This window comes from Haliotis rufescens, unplaced genomic scaffold, assembly GCF_023055435.1.
Source record: "Haliotis rufescens isolate VD_foot unplaced genomic scaffold, xgHalRufe1.0.p SCAF_2, whole genome shotgun sequence".
Taxonomy (NCBI): domain Eukaryota; kingdom Metazoa; phylum Mollusca; class Gastropoda; order Lepetellida; family Haliotidae; genus Haliotis; species Haliotis rufescens.
In genome coordinates, this window is record NW_025963890.1 from 51,582,406 (window position 1) to 51,603,233 (window position 20,828).

Consider the following 20,828-nt stretch of genomic DNA (forward strand, 5'->3'; position numbering starts at 1 on the left):
GATCACCTCTTTACATTATACTGCTGAGATCTGTCGATTCACCTTATTTGTTTACGCAAGACTCGCACATTTCTAATTATCCAATATTACCTGATGTCTGATTGTTGTGCGCTGAATGTATCTGATATTGAAAAGAATGACGGAAAAGCTACTCGTTTCAAACATGTGTACATTTTTATTTTCTGCACTTGTAATTGTACTGCTTGATGCCGACTTCATCTAGTACAGTGACGTACACGCCTGGTGCTCCTGTAACCAGAAAGATGGGGATAGTATTATCCATATAGACCTACACGCCTGGTGCTCCTATAACGAGAAAGATGGGGATATCATGATCCATATAGACCTACACGCCTGGTGCTCCTGTGTAAAGGGAAAGATGACGATATCATGATGTATTTAGACGTTCACGCCTAATTCCCTTTTAGTTCCCGGCAAGAAAAGCGAAAAGGGACGTTTATGAATAAAATTGCAAAAGTATATTTGAGTAAACCCCATCCATTGGCTTTGACGTTTTGAATTCTACTGTTCATATACCAAACCGATCAAATGTCTCAAGGAGAAACAGCATTCCTGTATCCACAGGGAATGTTTCACTGAACGTGATGACCATAGATGTGGTTACATCCTCATCTTCAAAGGTTGAGGTCAATTTGTCAAAATCTAAAGCAAATCTCATTTGAAGTTTACTACTTTCTGTATGTTGTTTAACTCGGCAATATTCCAGCTATGACGGCGTTCTGTAAATAACCGTGACTGGATCAGACAATCATGAGAATGACATCATAAGCATTGATATATTCAAATGGGATGCGATACATGCATCAACGAGAGCAAGTCTGACCGCCCAATCCTGTTAGTCGCCTCTTTCCCACAAGCATGGATTGTTGAAGACAACTCATAACCCGGATCTTCAAGAGTATAAAATGTTAGGAGAAAACAATATGTGAAATGCTTGAGTGATTGACGACCTCAATTTGTGGATAAGACATTTGCAAGAAGTAGGTTCCCCATGGACACTAATTGTGCTCCCCTTCTTGTGGATCTGTTTCTTTCTGCACACGAGAAAGAATTTCTGCTTGGACTGGCAAAATACACTCAAAGCCCAGTGCATAAAGACTCTACATAAGAGGTGTGTTTTCAACTTTCCAATACTCATCTTCATGTCGAGTAGTGTTCAAACAGCTACAGCTTTAGATGTCTTCTTTTCTCAATTTTTTAAAGTTAGAATCTATCACGACCTTACTACGAGGATTTCAAAGAACGTCATACGACTTCTTCTCAAAAGTTCTTTGATCAGGGTTATAGCATTCAAGGCCTTACCAAAGTTTTCAAAGTTAAGCATTTGAACATGGTGACAAGTGCATATCGTTGGACATTAACTCAAGTACTGATAAGATGTATAATATATGTAAAAATATATTTTACTTTCCAAAGTCAGGAAATATCACATTCACAATCAAACGATGTTCCACTGTAAACAATAATTCGAATGTTATTGCATAAGAACATATATTCCGATGTTAAAGTCGTATTGTCTGTTTTAAATATGAACACAGAAGTTTGATTTCGTCAAACGTTTCTGACAGTCCAACTGGCATCACAAAACTTATCCACATACACATGGTAATGCATAAAAATACTTACATTACAGCAGCCAAAGTGTGTTCACGGTCTACTGCACCACTTTAAAACATTCAATTACTTTAGAGTAATGCCGGACGTGTCATCGTATCCCAATGACGTAACTTCCTGTTTGTGCTTTCATTCATTTCTTTGCCTGATCGAGATCCAATTACTCACGGGGTACGGCGTTATGATTTGTTTATTTGTTTGTTGTTAAACGCCGCACTCACTATTATTCCAGCTATATTTAAATAATCGAGTCTGGACCAGACAAACCAGTGATTAATGTCATGAGCATCGATCCACGCAATGGGGATACAATGACATGTCAACCAAGTCAGCGAGCCTGACCACCCAATCCCGCTAGTCGCCTCTTACGACAAGTATAACCCTTTTCCGCAACCTTGGTTTGCTGAAAATTTTCTACCCCGGATCTTCACGGGTCTACGGTGTTATGAATGGAATATAATTGAATATTGTTGACTGTTGCGTAACACAACACTCACTCACTCACTCACTCACGGCGAATCTTTTTGTCAGTTTTTTCAAGGGAGCTGTCTCCATCTCACTAATCATACGGGCGAAAGTGGGCACACATTCGAACTTGGTCGACATGAAATCAAAGATACTTGCAAAAATAATTACTTCTTTACTCAATCTAAGGGTCACTTTTTGACTAAAAGCACCAATAAAGTAAAACACAAGCAAACGACACGCAAACGACACGCAAACTTGTCCCGCAAAACAAGGCCATGGGCTCATTAATATTAATATTCATCATCAAAAATAAGGACAGATTCTGCAATTTCTGTGGATTTATATCTGAAGAAAGCTTTGTCCCTTTTGAGGATTTCAGGAAGAGGTAAACAAACACTTATATACCCTATATAGTTAAAACCACTATATCCTGTACTTGATTTAGATGTCTTGTGTTAACCCTAACCCTAACATTAACCCTAGCCCTAACCCTAACCACGACAGAAAACCTTCAACAAAAGGACCTATAAAAGAAATACTCTGAATGCAGTGTTTTCTATGAACATTCTTACTTTGAAATTCTATATTCATCTGACATTTCGGTATCCACCTAAGAATACAACTGAATTAACTATCCGGACTCTTTTAACCAACTACTTGTGTGGATTTCGTGAAAAGTATGAGGAACTTGGTGCTAGTATTTGTGTCTGCTATTCATGATAAAAGTAATAATGTTTGTGTCAGTTCATTTAAGTGAACTAAGGTGTGTGGCCGAGGATTTGCCTACCAAAGAGGTAAGAATTAAATAGTTGCTACAGTAAACTACGGTTATAACGAACTCAAAGGGACTAATAACCGTAGTTCGTTATAAGCATATATACAGCATAACTACAGCAAATAGTCGGGACCAAAAAGTAAGTTCGTTATATCCGTCAGTTCGTTATAAGCGTGTTCGTTTTAACCGTAGTTTACTGTAGTTTGGTGGTAAAGAAAGAACAAATCTTACAAAACCGAGATTGTCATATTTACCCACACTAATTTTGTGAACAGCATTGCTTCAAATTCTTCAGAAGATGTACCATTTCTTGATGACTCAGTCCAACGTATCTTTTGGGAACAGCTACACGATGTTCCAGTTGGCAAGTATTTCCCATGGAGGATTCAATATTCTACTTGTGAGAAGGTTTGATTGATTAACCTTAGTTGGAAGATTGTTCTGGTGGGTAGAGTCACCTTTGTGCACTGTTGTTACTTTAAGCCATACAGTTGTTGGTTAGCCTTGAAGCCATTCAAGTATGTCTCTGGACATTCTATATGTTGAAACATCATTTAATTCAGATTGGTGCATTATGTAATGACTTGGAAAAGACCTTTGATTTTATGACAGAAAACAATCTGATAGCCTCAACAATGGAGTTCATAAATGTAATATGTCCATGCCTTAGATGGTTATGTGTGGCATTGCACAAAATGTAGAACCTGTAAACGTGTGAGATTTGGAAGTTTCCTGGAAGGCAAGAAAACCTTACTTGTCACACTGTTAATGATTTTGTATCTTTGCTTGCCATGACATTCCAGGTCACATCACTGTAAAAATATTGTGCGTGTGTGAGAACACTGTTTATAACTGGTATAATTTATACCGTGACTTAATATCAAGATCCCTTCTGGAGGTTCCTGTTATTCTTCGGGGTGTTGGTAATGAGGTGGTAATGGATGAAAGTAAACGGAAGAAGGAAGAGAAATTACAGAATGGATTCCAGTCAGAGTATAACAAACTTCTGGATCGTTGGTCTTATTGATAGACAACGTAAAATGGTTCTACTTATTAATATTCATGTCAAAAGAACAGACATTCCCTAGCCAACACTCATGCCCATGTTGAAGTACACAAAAATTACGGATTAATTTAAATCATATATTGGTCTACAAAAAGCAGAGTATGAACATGACACACGGATGGTAATGTGAACCCCGAAACTGGGGCTGATACAAATTCCACTGAGGGATTTGAGGGGCAATGCTATGGCAAAGTTTAGGTTAATGCATGGTACCCCAAAAGAACAGCTAGTTGCTCATCTTGATGGGATTACCATCCGATGGAACAAAACAGATGCGTGTATATTAATCTCATTCTTTGCCTTCTTACCAAATAGTACACATGTGTGCGAACATCAACCTAATTTGATCATTTCTGATGTCTTGATGAGAACGTTATCTATTGACTATCTATGTTATCAATTTTCCCATTGTGCCTCATGCATTTTAAAAAAAAAAATAGAAATGTTTCGATCTCAGATTATTATGAAAATAGCATCAGTTATTGTGACACTGTTACTCTATAAAATGTTTATGATGTAATTGACATTTCACAAATATCATGGTGGGCATATACATGAATCATATAGTTCCTATCAACAGTTTGACAACACTACCCGTGATAGTGTTACAAAAACTTCATCATCTGTGCAGATAATTGAAATTGCCTAAATTGTGTTTCACGGATTCAGTGTGAAATATTCATTACACTACAGTTCCCGATAACATACCCATACTAGGTGTTTTGTTTGTAATGATGGCATTATTTAATTTGTTACTGTTTCTATATATTTAAGATATGTGTGGACGTTAACTGTCAATATGTAAAGATGATGCTTCACGTGTGAGTTCCTTATTTGTAAAAATAAAATGAAACAAATTTCCCATAAAAAACCTGGTATTGTGATCACTGATGATATTGCGGCACGTTGTTGATTCATAACAAAACTAGACATACTCAATGAACTAAATGTCATTGTTATATTGCCACTGATGTCACATGTATAGGTCGTAGCTCCAGACCATACAACTGTTGGAGATAATAATATGATGAGTCTTTTGGCTTTGTTTTGAATGAATAAAATTTGTTAGTTTCATTTGCAGAATATGTTATTGCTTACTTACTGTGAAGATCTTTCATTCGTTGTTTGTGAGGGGAATGACAAGTAGATTTACTCAGTTTTCAAAAGCGTGGCCCACCCAGACACATCTCTTTGAAGAGATAAGAACATGTGGGTCCATATTTCTTTTTTTCACTTTATTGCATACAGTTTTGTCGGTGATGTCATTCGTCGTTCTGTTTAATAACTACAGTCAATAGATAGGTTTTAACATGGTAAGAGCTGTATAGATTTAGACATTGTTTGATTAAGATGTATGCCCACTCAGAATAATCCCAAGAGTCATTTCTGTTTTCACTGTGATGCATACAGGTTTGTCGATGATATCGTTTCCTGTACTGATTTATATCTACAACGAATTAGCTAATTAGGATAATGAAATGGTCTCCTTTTTCTGTCTCAGGTATTTGCTTCTTCAACATCACATTTTATTCAGTATTTTAGTAATTTTCGCATCACTCACTCACTCCACCCTGAAGCCAAATCTCACTCACTCACTCACTCACTCACTGAACAACTCACTCACTCACAAACAGTGATAAAACTCACAGCAATAGTGCGGAGCCTGTGCTGATGTTTTGAGGTAGAAGCGGCCATGGTGCGCCGGGGAGGCGTGATACCCCATGTGTTGGCAGCCGTGTGGGGCACACGTGTTGCAGTGACCTCTGTCGTATGTGTTCTGATTGACACATGGGTGGGAGGTGTACTGGCAGCGGTTGTTGATGGAGGAGATGAAGAAGGAGACTGCGCGGTTGTGGCTGCAGGCGGCGCCGTCAGTCAACTCTGAAATAAACAATGAGATTTGATTTAAATAATTTGTTGGTGAATGTCCTGTATCAGGAATATGAACTGTCATCAAAGACCATCCATTCACCACAGATATTTTAATACCAGGATTCAAATATTGACAATGATTACATTGTTTGGAGTGGTGTAGCTGTGTGGCTTTTCTTCGTTGATCTGTTGCTATATATCGGTCAGCCCACTGTGATATTCATAACATATTGCTGACCGCACCGTAAAAACTCTTTCTATGCGTTTCATCCTGAAAGTACGGTGCGATCAACGACGGTGTGCTCTCCATGGGTTAAACACGTCAGACTCAAACATTGCCGGGCGGTCGGGTAGCCTAGTGGTTAAAGCGTCCGTTCGTCACGCCGGAGACCCGGGTTCGATTCCCGACATGGGTACAATGTGTGAAGCCCATTTCTGGTGTCCCCCGCCGTGATATTGCTGGAATATTGCTAAAAGCGGCGTAAAACCATACTCACTCACTCACTCCGACACAAAGAGATCAAACCTTATGCACTTACGGGGGAATTCCACAGTTACACCTACAGGGTTGAAATCTTACATCCTCAAATGTTCCGATTATTGATAGCCAGGTCGAATTGTTCCAGATAATGCCAGGCCACATACTTTATGTGTTATTGTTGACTGTCTACAGAATGAGATATTACAGTTCTCCCATTGCCTTCGAAAATGCCATATCTTAAACCCAAAAGAACATGTGTAGTGAACTCAATAGACAGGTACGTCAACGTCAACCGCCACCTCAGAGCAACGTCACACACATTGCAGGACGAGTGGGCTTGGATTCCACGTCTCGGAACCAAAGGCTTCCTCCATCCCAAAAAGGTGCAGAGCAATTTCAGATTCATAAAGTGGTACGCCCACTTGCGAACTGACGTAATCACTGACTTTTATTTCTGGTTACTGCGATTCCGACTTTCTTATTGTGAGATTTAACTGCAAATGATGTCGCATTTGATGGGTCATTCTACTTTAAATGTGTGAAAATTCATCTACTCAGGGGTTTTCTTTGAGAGTAAATGTGTATTATTACTCGGAAAACTGCCAGTGATGAGATTGATGAAATGGTGGCCATGATGTCGTGGGCACCCAGGCTGGTCTACTCCGCCGTTAGGGTAGTAGTCGGCGTCACCGATTGCCTTCATCATTCCAAGACCTGCGACAGACAGACAACTGAGCTCACGCGTGCTGTTTCAACCTCAACAATAACCCAAAGAAACCTAACACGATTTAACTGTTCAACCAAGAAATAATACGACTTGCATAATTGAGACAGTTATGCCGTAATGCATTAAATAATTAAGATTTATCAACGTCATGTAGGTTAGAATTGAAGATTAATGTTAAAGTCTGCTTCAGATTTCATAAGTGAGAATGTAGGATGATAAACTCAATAAGTACATGACAGGAATCTAGATACACTATTCAGGGTATCAGACATACCATTTGGTAAATTCTACACTGATGATAGTCAACATGTACCTAGCTGCAGCAGTGACTCGGCGTCGGTGTGGATGACGTCCACGAAGTTGGCATCAGTTGGGTCAAGACGGACAACAGGATCAAAGTTCTCAAACAAAGGACCTGCTGGATCGAGGCCTGGGAAGGAAAGCTTGCGGTACTACATAGTAGAAACACACATCTACGACTTGAGGTACTACATAGTAGAAACACACATCTACGGCTTGAGGTACTACATAGTAGAAACACACATCTACGGCTTGAGGTACTGCATAGTAGAAACACACATCTACGACTTGAGGTACTGCATAGTAGAAACACACATCTACGACTTAAGGTACTACACAGTAGAAACAAACATCTACGACTTGAGGTACTACATAGTGGAAACACACATCTACGACTTGAGGTACTACATAGTAGAAACACACATCTACGGCTTGAGGTACTACATAGTAGAAACACACATCTACGACTTGAGGTACTACATAGTAGAAACACACATCTACGACTTGAGGTACTACATAGTAGAAACACACATCTTCGGCTTGAGGTTCTACATAGTGGAAACACACATCTACGACTTGAGGTACTGCATAGTAGAAACACACATCTACGACTTAAGGTACTACACAGTAGAAACAAACATCTACGACTTGAGGTACTACATAGTAGAAACACACATCTACGACTTGAGGTACTACATAGTAGAAACACACATCTACGGCTTGAGGTACTACATAGTAGAAACACACATCTACGACTTGAGGTACTACATAGTAGAAACACACATCTACGACTTGAGGTACTACATAGTAGAAACACACATCTTCGGCTTGAGGTTCTACATAGTGGAAACACACATCTACGACTTGAGGTAATTCATGCCTGACAATAAATAAACGCAGCAATGATGAATGCAATAGAAAATATGATATGGTCACATTATTACGTAGCTGTAAAAGTATTGAATGCATATCACCTTTACTAGAAACATAACTTTAACAAATGTATGGCGACGGTAGAGAGAATAGAAAGATACCGAGGAAGCAAGGAAAAGATTGAGAGGGGCTTAGCCTGAAACATACTTACCAATCCATATATAGTAGTGCAATGAGTGATAGACCTTTTCTTATCTGATTCTTTCTACTCACATTAGACTACAGCAAGTGGCAAGAGAGTAAAATCTCAAATTAAAACAAGAAAGAAACCGAGAACACTTCATACCAGTGATTCTGCCGAGTCCGTGAACAATCTCGCCGACGTAGCCGCTGATATGGGAGCCAAGGCTGTGACCGATGAGGTGGAAGTTGGAGTAGGCGGCGCCGACAGAGTGGAGGGTCTTGACCAGTTCAGCAGTAACGGCACCGACGACTCTGGTGTTAGCAGCGACGTGAAAATAATTGATCTTATCTGCTCCTTTCTCCCAGTTGACGGCGATGACGTTCATGTCCTCCTGCAACATCGTGACGGTCAATTTGACATAATAGCTTCACCATAACGATGGCAATGACGTTCACAGCCCTCTACATCACAATTCTGGTCAGCACATCATGCTCGTGATGATGTTATACTACTATAATTTTGTCACTGTGATTTATGTGCCCCTATAACAGCGTGACGATCAACATGTTATAATGGCTGTTACAGTGACGATTGCAATAAATTTCCTGTCAAACAACACCAGCATGACGATCAACATGTTATGATCGCTGTAACCATGACGATTGCAATAACTTTCCTGTCAACCTACACCAGCATGACGATCAACATGTTATGATCGCTGTAACCATGACGATTGCAATAACTTTCCTGTCAACCTACACCAGCATGACGATCAACATGTTATGATCGCTGTAACCATGACGATTGCAATAACTTTCCTGTCAACCTACACCAGCATGACGATCAACATGTTATGATCGCTGTAACCATGACGATTGCAATTACTTTCCTGTCAACCTACACCAGCATGACGATCAACATGTTATGATCGCTGTAACCATGACGATTGCAATAACTTTCCTGTCAACCTACACCAGCATGACGATCAACATGTTATGATCGCTGTAACCATGACGATTGCAATAACTTTCCTGTCAACCTACACCAGCATGACGATCAACATGTTATGATCGCTGTAACCATGACGATTGCTATAACTTTCCTGTCAACCTACACCAGCATGACGATCAACATGTTATAATCGCTGTTACAGTGACGATTGCAGTAACTTTACCGTCAACCTCCACACACATGACGATCAACATGTTATGATCGCTGTTACAGTGACCACTGCCATAACGTTCCTCTCAACCTACAACAACACTACAGTCAGCTTGTTATAATCGCGTCAACATGACGATGACGTTCGTGTCATACCACCACAATGCGATATTCAACATGTTTTAATCGGTCGCCTTGACGAAGGCTTTGGTGCTGGCATTATGAAACATTCAAAACGTTCAAGGCAGACAATAATCAATTTCGAATAACTGCCGAGTCCATAAGGCAATGTGGTCATCATAATGTTAATGAATCACTAAAAATCAGTGATGACACCAATCGTCAAGACGTTCAAGACGTGAACTGGTGTTTCATTAGGAGTCTAATCTATGAACTTAGCCGGAGAAGCTCAGTTCATCACATGTTAGTTATGTATCTTGGGCGTTTTTCAACCCTCCTGACCAGTTATTGGTCACCATTTCTTCATGAGGTGGCGGCAAAAGCATAATTCACGACGGTACAGGAATATATAAGATATGGCGTTAAATTCGACAATGAAGCGGTAAAAACAACCTTTCAATTTTCCTCGATTTCGAGATCAGGCATCGGTTTTTTATTGTTATGAGGACTGTTGGATAGTTTTCACCCAAATAATATTTCTTCGGAAGTGTAGTGGAAATAGTTTAAACAAAGGTTTGCACATCATCAAAAAACTGTAGTTTATGCAATGTACAGTAAACTACGTTTATAACCAGCACGCTTATAACGAACTACGGTTATAACGAACTAAAATAAGAAATTCGTTATAACCGTAGTTTACTGTAATTACATTTTGCAGCAACTCATGTGTCATGTCGCGGACCCACTGATCGTGGGCACTTCCGGTGAAGCCATGGATGAGCATTCGGGTTTTGTGGTGCCGGTTGAAATGAGACTGTTGCACAGAGAGCAACCGTTCTTCGTCCAGGATCTGGGCATGCGTGGGATTTCTACGCGTGTAGAGGAGGAACTGAATTCCCTGGTCTTCTGGTGATTCTGGGAGAAAGCCCTTGGCGTTGTTGAAAGGCTTGTGGTTTGTGAAACATCCATACTTGCCGTAACATCGCCTCGTGACCAACAAGAACCCTGTAACAACATGGGTGGAAAGAAGAAACGAGTTTTTAACACGGCATTGACGCTTATATGATGCTTAGAAACATTATAGACAAGTCATGTCGGCGCTAACTCCAAAACCCCATTGCCTAACCCGCTGAACACCCAATTGGCGCTTACAGTACATCATACACACTATTATATAATCTGACGAACACCCACCTCGGCGCTTACACCATACGAACCATGACCTTATCTGCCGAATTCAAGTAGTATAGGGAATTGGGGTTCTGGCTCACTGCCACCTAGACCAGATTCATACCCCAATAATGTTACTACAGCGGTCATTTTTTATGCAAATTATGCAATGCAATTAAATGATCGTCATGATTGTATTAAAGAAAGATCAATATTAATTAATAATGGATAAAATTTACTATAGCCCGCGAGGATATTGGAAAGGTATAGGGGCAAAACAAAAACTAGTTGCAGTGGCTAAGGTAACATAGTTAAAGAAACAAGCAATATGGCAAATATACTTACCAGCCCTGCATTATATACGGAGGAAAAAGTTTGATATTTTCACAACGGATGAAGTTCATGAGACTGACCTCTTTTTTCTTCCACATGATGAGGTAAGTCGCAAAACATGAATATGCTTTAACCGTACAGAATGTGGTTAGTTGGTACAAGTAGGCTGAACCATTAACCTCAAAAGATTCATCAGAAGTAGCTAATCCACTAGTCCGCATATATACTAAACCTCAAAAGAAACGTCACCATGGATAGATATATGAGAAACCTTATTTGTCCAAACAATGTAAACACACTTTGAGACATATTTAAAAGATGAAACTTGGCAAAACTGATCATCAAGGTTGAAATTAAAGTGCCAAATGTTCTTAAAGTGAAACACAAGACTTGTCTCTGAGAAAATGGCAAAACAAGTCAGTATCACGTATGTCCACCATGTGCATTGATAACTGCCGTGCAACGTCGATACATTGAATGGATGCGGTGATTGATGAAGGTCATAGGCACTTGAGCCAACACTCTGAGGAATGCTGACCCAGTTCAGCTGCAGTTGTTGGCCTTGGTCGCACGTCATTCAGCTGTCTTTGAATCTCATCCCACAGGTGCTCAATGGGATTTAAATCGGGACTGAGGGCAGGCCACTGCATGGTTCTGATGCCATTCTGCTGGAGGAAGTCTCTCTCTCGCAGTGTGGGCACGGGCGTTATCCTGCTGAAACTCGTGGTTGCGGCGACGTGCCAAATGAGGTATGGCGTGTGGTCTCAAGACTCGATCATTGTACCGAGCTGCTGTGACACCATTGCCTCTCCCTGGACCGATGTTCTGGAAGACAACGGGGCTGACCAATTTCAACCCACACCATGATGCTCAGACCACCCCAAGAGTCTCTCTCAACAACACAAGCATCCGAATAATCGTCGCCAGACTCTCTCTCTCTCTCTCTCTCTCTCTCTCTCTCTCTCTCTCTCTCTCTCTCTCTCTCTCTCTCTCTCTCTCTCTCTCTCTCTCTCTCTCTCTGCCATCTGCTGTTGAGATACAGTAACGGCTCTCGTCTGAGAAGAGGACTCTTCTCCATGGCTGGTGGCGCCAATGCTGGTGCTGTGTTGCCCACTGAAGACGGTCCCAGTGATGACGTGGTGTCAGAATGGGTCCTCGGTGTGGCCTCTGACAGTGGAGGTGTCTGCTCGTCAATCGTCGACGCATGGTGTCTGCACTAATGTGTTGCTGGTGTGTCCCAATGATTTGTTAAGCAGTTTCCCAGCAGTAACAAGGCGATCTTGAAGATGCTGTCGCACAATCTGACGATCCTAACGTCTTCCACTACGTGGTCGGTCATCTATAGTGTTGGTAGTCTAGTACCGTTGCTAGAGCCTGTATATGGTCCTTACATGGACTTGAAATTCATTGGTTACTGGCCAGGCGGTTTGTCCAGCTTGCAATCGTCCAAGGGCTTGGTGTCACTGATTTTTGGCATGTGGTAGCAATTCAATAACGAATGATCTGGGTGGATTTTTATAAGGCAAGAAATTTGCACGGAACTCACATGCATCGGGTTACCATGGCCGTTGCCGTGATGCGATTAGGCGATCGGTTTTATTTTCATCTGCTTTGGGTTTTTTATCATCAAATTTCATTTTTCCGGACAAGGTAATGTTAAATTTTAGAAACTTTGACAAAAATTCCCCAGATATTTAAATGACAACTTTTCATTCAGTATATAAACGCGGACCACTAAAATGGCATAAATTGTTTCAAGTAGATCCTGGTCGCGAGTTTATCGGAGCAATCTAAACTATTAACAAAGCACGATGTTGCAATTAGGCATGGTGAAAAAGAGGACCACCATAGCCAAGCTATTGTTGAAAGATAGGACATAAGCAGAACGTTTGTTTGAATATGAGTATGGGATTGAAATGAAATCAGATTGATTAAGACCAATGGTATGGGTGTCACGGTTATCAGCTGTTGTATCAGCGCTAAATAATTGAAGAAACCATCCGATGTGGTGAAAGTGAAATCTGTGACTTCCGAATCTTCAGCACCATGGAGAGGCAAAGAACAAATACTTCTAGAGTATTTGTACGAGAAGAGTTTCTCATTGTTCCCAGCGATACAGTATTACACCGACCTTATCAATCAATCTATTTGTATCTAAGGGGGATAATGATGTCTTGTTCATTCTTAATCCATATATTCTGTGATTGTCACTTCTTAAAGTATTCATCTCATGTTTGAATGTTCTGACATTGAATAATGCTTCTTTATACTGTTGCACATACTTCTTGACGCCTTAAGCTTTTCTCATCTCCTCATTATCAGACTTCTTTATAGAATACATCTTAGGTCTTAATCCAACATATTCTGCAATAGGAGTTCCAACACATTCATTTTTCATCTTACCTAATACCTCTTTTATTTACTGCGCTGTGCGATGGATTATCTTTTGGGTAACCGCTCGTGTCGTACATATCTATTTTTCTTCCAATTCTTTATACACATCCTTGGTTTGTATTTCAAAGAATCTGTGTCGGTATATAACACCTCGCATCTATCACCGTATTGCTTCTTAAGTTCATTGTAATAAAAGTCATACATTGAGTGTTTTGATAAGTCAAGAATACTCATACCAACGTACACTGGTCTGTTGAATTTAATGTGACACTTCCGCATATGTAATGCAGCTATGTGGTTATCAGATATCTTAGTTCTGTTAAAAGCTGGACTAGCTGTAAGTTTCTTCCTCATTAGATCTGACCAATTTAACATCAACTTGCTTCCTTAAATTATCCATAGTTTTACCAAATACTGAGTTATCCATGAGCTTATATATGTTCTTTTCGAAATCACTAGAAGTCATCTTTCTTAAATCTGTGTTCAGCCTTATATATGGCTCCATCCAAGGGCTTTGATCAAACTTAAGAACTCTGTGTATTTTCTTTAGTTTCATGCCTAACGATAGATATAACTGAAGATTTCTATTGTGGATTATATATTTTGTCTTATCCTAGAATTTGGTACGGGTTTTTTCTACATTAGCTTACCTAGTCTTTCCCATCAAGTTATGTTGATATCCAATCTCTATTAAAAATTAATCATTCGGGAGCTAGCGGATAACTTGGTTTTTGTGTAACTCTATTGAATATTTCTAAGTCAACTCCTAGTATGTTCCCTTTATCGGAATCTGTGGGAATATTATTCACATCAATATTGTTTACCATCTCAAAAATGTCCGTGGGTAAATGTTGACTCTTAGCCCATCTGGGGCGGTCGGGTAGCCTGGTGGTTAAAGCGTTCGCTCGTCACGCCGAAGACCCGGGTTCGATTCCCGACATTAGTACAATGTGTGAAGCCCATTTCTGGTGTCCCCGCCGTGATATTGCTGGAATATTGCTAAAAGCGGCGTAAAACCATACTCACTCACTCACTCACTTAGCCCATCTGTACAAATTGTTGGCGTCGAGATATAATATGTGTGTAGTAGGTTTACTCAAATCATATTCTTCCACTAATATATTATTGGCCTTACAATACCTTTTCGTCGTCATTGATATACGGCCTCTTAATCCTTTCTAAACAAACAAGTGCATATCATAATCGGTGAGTAATTTTAGTTCTACACCGGTCTTCTTCAACAATGCATCCCACGATAGTCCGGGACTGGAATAGTACCATGCTAGATGTCTTTCTAAATATCACGAATATATTGGCAAGTAACAGTACATCTGTTTTTAAGTACTGATCGTGATATTCGCCACATTCTTACAGCCTAATTTATCCCACACATTTACAGCGTGTTTATAATCAGCATCAGATAGTTTAGATTCTGTTCAGTTTCTATAGAAGGATTCAACGGGTGGTAATTTAGTTTCGTCGAATCTAGATCAATCATCCATACATTCGTAGGGATATAACCTTTTCTTAGCAACAAATGCCGTGTTAACCAATCAGTATTGTGATTTGTTATATTATAATTCGAAAGATTGCGTAACTTGGAAGACGAAAGATCAGCCCGTTTGGAAGCAGCTTCCACTAATAGAGAAGCACTTTGTTCACAAATCAGTCGAATCTGAGAAACTATTGATCAATTCCTCAATGATAATACTACACTGGCTGAAAAAATTAAAACCTTGTTCAGAGAACAGAGGATAACCATTACCAGTATTTTAACCGCATCGGGATTTATTACATCAACTTTGGCTCTCGCGTTAACTGGAGGTGGTGGTACAGGCGGTGGCACACCACCTAGTGATAGGGATGGTGTAAAAGAGTGGATAGAAAAGCATTTAAAAGCATTAGGAGAAGCACTAGCAAAGCTCGCTTGGAAAGCCGCGTCTGCACTTCCTCGTATAATAGGGAGCATTGTATCCTAGTTCTTGAATTTATTAGCCCAGACCACCACTTCACTTGGCTAAGTCAATACGTGTGGGCAGTGATAGTGGCGATTGCTGGTCTGTTGTATGTGGCCACTAAAGACTATTTATCCAAATCATGAGTAAACCCGCTGTGACTCTACCTACTTTAAGCACTGTTTTTCATTGATATATTGTTGATTTTTGGCCATAAAATGTGGCTTTACAACTTGTGGTTTTGAAGATGACTGTGGTTTTACTTTTCCTGTTTGCCTGTAACTTTTTGTGTATAAATTCTGTGTTAATATCTGAATTTATACCTGTTTTTTGTTGAAAGTAAGCAATAACAATTTTATTATTATGGCCTACAACATTACCAATTTCAAGTTCCATTCTACTCGGAGACAGTCATGTATAGTCCTGCCACCAAAACATAGTCTACTTTTGATTGAGCGTAGTGTAATACATCTTGATAACGCTTTATAGAAGATGGTATTTCAACTGGTGAAGCAATAGCATCCTCTACTTTTGCAACAAACTGTTTTTGTGCATCAAGCGACGTCCCAGAACCAATTATTCCTGTTTGTCTTTGTGACTGTGCACCAAGGATTGCCCATACATAAGATTTTATTGATTCATAAACTCTTACAACTCCTGGGTTAGTAAAATTATTTTGAAAAACTTGACTTAGGGACTTAGCAAATACACTGGGATTTATTAGAAGAGAAGTGGCAGCCATCACAACAGTGCACGGAGTTAAATTACCCGATATAGTTCCCTATCAAGATTTGTGCATCCATCTTGAACAGATTAGTACAACAGACAATATTCAACTCAAAAGTCCTTCAACTCTGCTAAGAGCTATTTCAGTCAAAGATGAAAAATACAATAGTGGTAGAACAGAATCTTTCTCACCGTTGCAGTATAAGAAGTTAAGGCGGGATATTATTACAAAGCTCAACATTTCTGTTTTAGATGTAAAACATCAACCTGTACAATTAGGATATTTGAGTGTGTCACTCCATATTATAAATAATGGTTGACTCTTCAGGTCCTGGAAAGCATAACCTCAGACAATGTAATACATTTGCACTTTCCGATCTTGGAGGCACAGAAGGATTTGATAAACCCGGTATCTAGAGCATATTATATGCTTTACACTTACAAGATAATGTATACAAGTGGAAAGAAGTTATATTCATAGCACGTTATGTCCCAGCACCTAATTTAGGGGATTTAAATTATGTCTACGTTAGTAGACTCCATAAAAACACTTTACACAATCTTGTTCACGCCGAAAACAATAAATATGTTACGCTCGAAACAAAAATTGAATGGTTACTGAATATCATATCACAAGCTGATTGCAAGATATCCGAGGAGGAGTTTCATTTAGTTTTGTCAGAACTCAACAAATACAACGCAATTAAGCAGGAGATTCGATCAAAAGAATACATTGTTTCCTCGATATGCATCTTGATCCATGACGATCACTGGATTGCATTGCATAATTTGCTTAAAAAATTACCTCTGTGGTAGTATTTTTGGGGTATGAATCTGGTCTTGGTGTCAGTGAACCCACATTCCCTGCACAACTATTCATGATTACACCTAGCGCTTGTTGACCACTTCTGTATATGTTGAGTAGAACTGTGTATATATTCATGATTACACCTAGCGCTTGTTGACCACTTCTGTATATGTTGAGTAGAACTGTGTATATATTCATGATTACACCTAGCGCTTGTTGAACACTTTTGTATATGTTGAGTAGAACTGTGTATATATTCATGATTACACCTAGCGCTTGTTGAACACTTTTGTATATGTTGAGTAGAACTGTGTATATATTCATGATTACACCGAGCGCTTGTTGAACACTTTTGTATATGTTGAGTAGAACTGTGTATATATTCATGATTACACCGAGCGCTTGTTGAACACTTTTGTATATGTTGAGTAGAACTGTGTATATATTCATGATTACACCTAGCGCTTCTGGAACACTTTTGTATATGTTGAGTAGAACTGTGTATATATTCATGATTACACCTAGCGCTTCTGGAACACTTCTGTATATGTTGAGTAGAACTGTGTATATATTCATGATTACACCTAGCGCTTCTGGAACACTTGTGTATATGTTGAGTAGAACTGTGTATGTGTTCATGATTACACCAGGCATATGTTGACCACTTCTGTGTATGTTGAGTAGAATGTGTATATATTCATGATTACACCTAGGGCTTGTTGAACACTTTTGTATATGTTGAGTAGAACTGTGTATATATTCATGATTACACCGAGCGCTTGTTGAACACTTTTGTATATGTTGAGTAGAACTGTGTATATATTCATGATTACACCTAGCGCTTGTTGAAAGACACACGTGGTTCATCTAGGACCTATCATGGACTGACCGAAGTGAGCTCACGTCTAATCCAGATACAAATACGAGGTCACACAAGGTCAGTATCTCACCACATGTGGGTAATATAAAACGTTTATCTGACGGGATTATGCTCTTATCAAGTATATATATTGGAAGATTGAAATGTGATCCTTATGTTATTAAACAATTCACCACCTTCACCACATAATTGTTAGACGGACACACTTACACATGCACCCACATAAATATCTGCCCACGTTGCAGGTACGTAGGTTTATTTTATTGAACGTTTCGATAGTCAATTCAAATTTCTCGACCTTGACCATCATTGCTGGTGATCCATCTACTGAGGTGCGGTATGTGGGTTATCTCCCCTGATGAGGGTGCGGCAACTGAAGTCCCATGTGGTGAATGTCACCTCACAATGGACGTCAGTGTCGAACACACCAAAGTGTAAATTTATATATATATATATATAAAATCTACTATATTTGCTTGCTATTAGATCTCTGAGGTATTTACGTAAAGGATAGAATATAAGCGACAAAACCCTTTTTGATAAGAAATCTCTGCCAAAAAACAAAGTCAATTGTACGATTTCCACTCCATCATGAGCACAAACAAGAACCGTATAGGGATAGGGTGACAAACCAGACTGACATTCTCTAGAATATGCGTGGCACAGAGGGACTTCTACAGAATATGCGTGGGACAGAGGGACTTTCTCTAGAATATGCGTGGGACAGCGACTTTCCACAGAATATGCGTGGGACAGAGGGACTTCTACAGAATATGCGTGGGACAGCGACTTTCTACAGAATATGCGTGGGACAGCGACTGTCTACAGAATATGCGTGGTACAGACTGACATTCTCTAGAATATGCGTGGGACAGCGACTTTCTACAGAATATGCGTGGTACAGAGGGACTTCTACAGAATATGCGTGGTACAGATGGACGTCTACAGATTATGCGTGTGACAGCGACTTTCTACAGAATATGCGTGGGACAGAGGGACTGTCTATGGAATATCTCTGAGACAGAGGGGCTTTCTGCAGAATTTCCCTGGAACAGAGGAACTTTCTATTGAATATGCGTGCGAATGAGGAATTTCTATTGAATATGCGTGCGAATGAGGGGCTTTCTATGGAATGTGCGTGGGACAGAAGGGGCCTTCTGTAGAATATCTCTGAGACAGAAGGACTTTCTATGGAATATGCGTGTGACAGAAGGGGCCTTCTGTAGAATATCTCTGAGACAGAGGGTCTTTCTATGGAATATGCGTGGGACAGAAGGGGCCTTCTGTAGAATATCTCTGGACAGAGGGACTTTTTATGGAATATGCGTGGGACAGAAGCGGCATTCTGTAGAATATCTCTGAGACAGAGGGACTTTCTATGGAATATGCGTGGGACAGAAGCGGCATTCTGTAGAATATCTCTGAGACAGAGGGACTTTCTTTGGAATATGCGTGGGACAGAAGCGGCATTCTGTAGAATATCTCTGAGACAGAGGGTCTTTCTATGGAATATGCGTGGGACAGAAGCGGCATTCTGTAGAATATCTCTGAGACAGAGGGTCTTTCTATGGAATATGCGTGGGACAGAAGCGGCATTCTGTAGAATATCTCTGAGACAGAGGGACTATCTACAGAATATGCGTGCAAATGAGGGACTGTCTATGGAATTTCTCCGGGACAGAGGCACTTTCGACCCTCGGGTTTGCACCTCCCCATCGTGTTTTCAATCTCAACCAAACCCTCAGAGTCGTGTTTTAACCATAACGTAAAACTTTCAAAACATGTCAAACCCACTATGCTGGTTTCCCTCTGGAAGACCCATGGACTTTTTGTAGAAGGTCAATGGTAGGAGGTTATTCTACGAAAAGGCCCAGTGAAACCAATAGGACGGGATATGTAATTACTCTACAATTATACCAATAACCAAATATATCAAGAAAACTGTTGGGTTTTGTATTAGCGAATATTCCCTGCATTGTAAATTAAAATCAGATCTGTTTTTTTATATTTATCTATTTCCAAAACCAGCGACGGTTGAAGAACAAATGACGGTGTAGAAAATGCAGAATAACAAACCTTACCAACTGTTTGTCGGTGAAAGTACAGATCTTACTGCCACGTAGAAAAACAACGAGAGAAATAGCTCCATGGATAGATCCATGCGCATATGTGTGTTTTGAATATTGAACCAAATATCATTTACATACGTGTCAATATGAAGTAAATATCCTCTTACTCCAGTCACCAAAGGTGTACTGGATCACCTCTTTACACAATTCACCTTAGTTATGCTAATCACGAAATAGAAAAAATTAACAGTAAAGAAAAAAACCTAATACATTTCGTTATCAATCCTCATATTTTTGTTGTGATACTTTGCTAAATGTACAGATTCGAGACTGACCTTGTGATCCAACACACAGAGCGAGGAGCAGTGCCAGAAGCATGTCGACAGCTGACCGAGAAATGCAAGAGTTGCGTCGTCACGCCGGTTATATGACGGCGATCTTAAAGGCACACTGACATCCCCAGGCCAAGATAATATCTTGGTACAAATTTTCAATTTTAACGACATGAGAGACATTTTTTCTTTCTGCCAGACAATAGGCGAGGCTGTCCTGAAAGTAAGCGAATTCGTCCTGGGAAGTGTGGCGTTTTTAATATCTCAGGTCAAATACATTATTCGTTAGATTAAATCAGCCATAGCTTGGAGTGAGTGTGTGAGTGAGGGTCTTGCGCCGAGGGGACACATCACAATGTGGCAGCATTCAAACACCATGCACTCACAGTGGCGGCAGCATTCACACACCATGCACTCACAGCAGCGGCAGCATTCACACGCCATGCACTCACAGGAGTGGCAGCATTCACACACCATGCACTCACAATAATGGCAGCAT

At 40.0% G+C, this 20,828-nt stretch overlaps 1 protein-coding gene across 2 annotated transcripts; it reads right to left on the reverse strand.

Moving 5' to 3' along the window:
• Positions 1 to 152: 152 nt before the first annotated feature.
• LOC124114366 (pancreatic lipase-related protein 2-like) lies at positions 153 to 20,449 on the reverse strand. 2 transcript variants are annotated; one of them, XM_046474903.2, is made up of 7 exons: positions 20,333 to 20,449; positions 10,372 to 10,667; positions 8,544 to 8,772; positions 7,338 to 7,454; positions 6,889 to 7,011; positions 5,592 to 5,825; positions 153 to 249 (listed from the first exon to the last, which is right to left on the reverse strand). In XM_046474903.2, coding segments are annotated over exons 1-7 (1,044 nt in total). In that variant the 5' UTR covers positions 20,376 to 20,449; the 3' UTR covers positions 153 to 247. The 2 variants fall into 2 exon arrangements, with proteins under 2 accessions (XP_046330859.2, XP_046330860.2); XM_046474904.2 differs by lacking the exon at positions 153 to 249 and adding an exon at positions 340 to 363.
• Between the last annotated feature and the right edge of the window lie 379 nt (positions 20,450 to 20,828).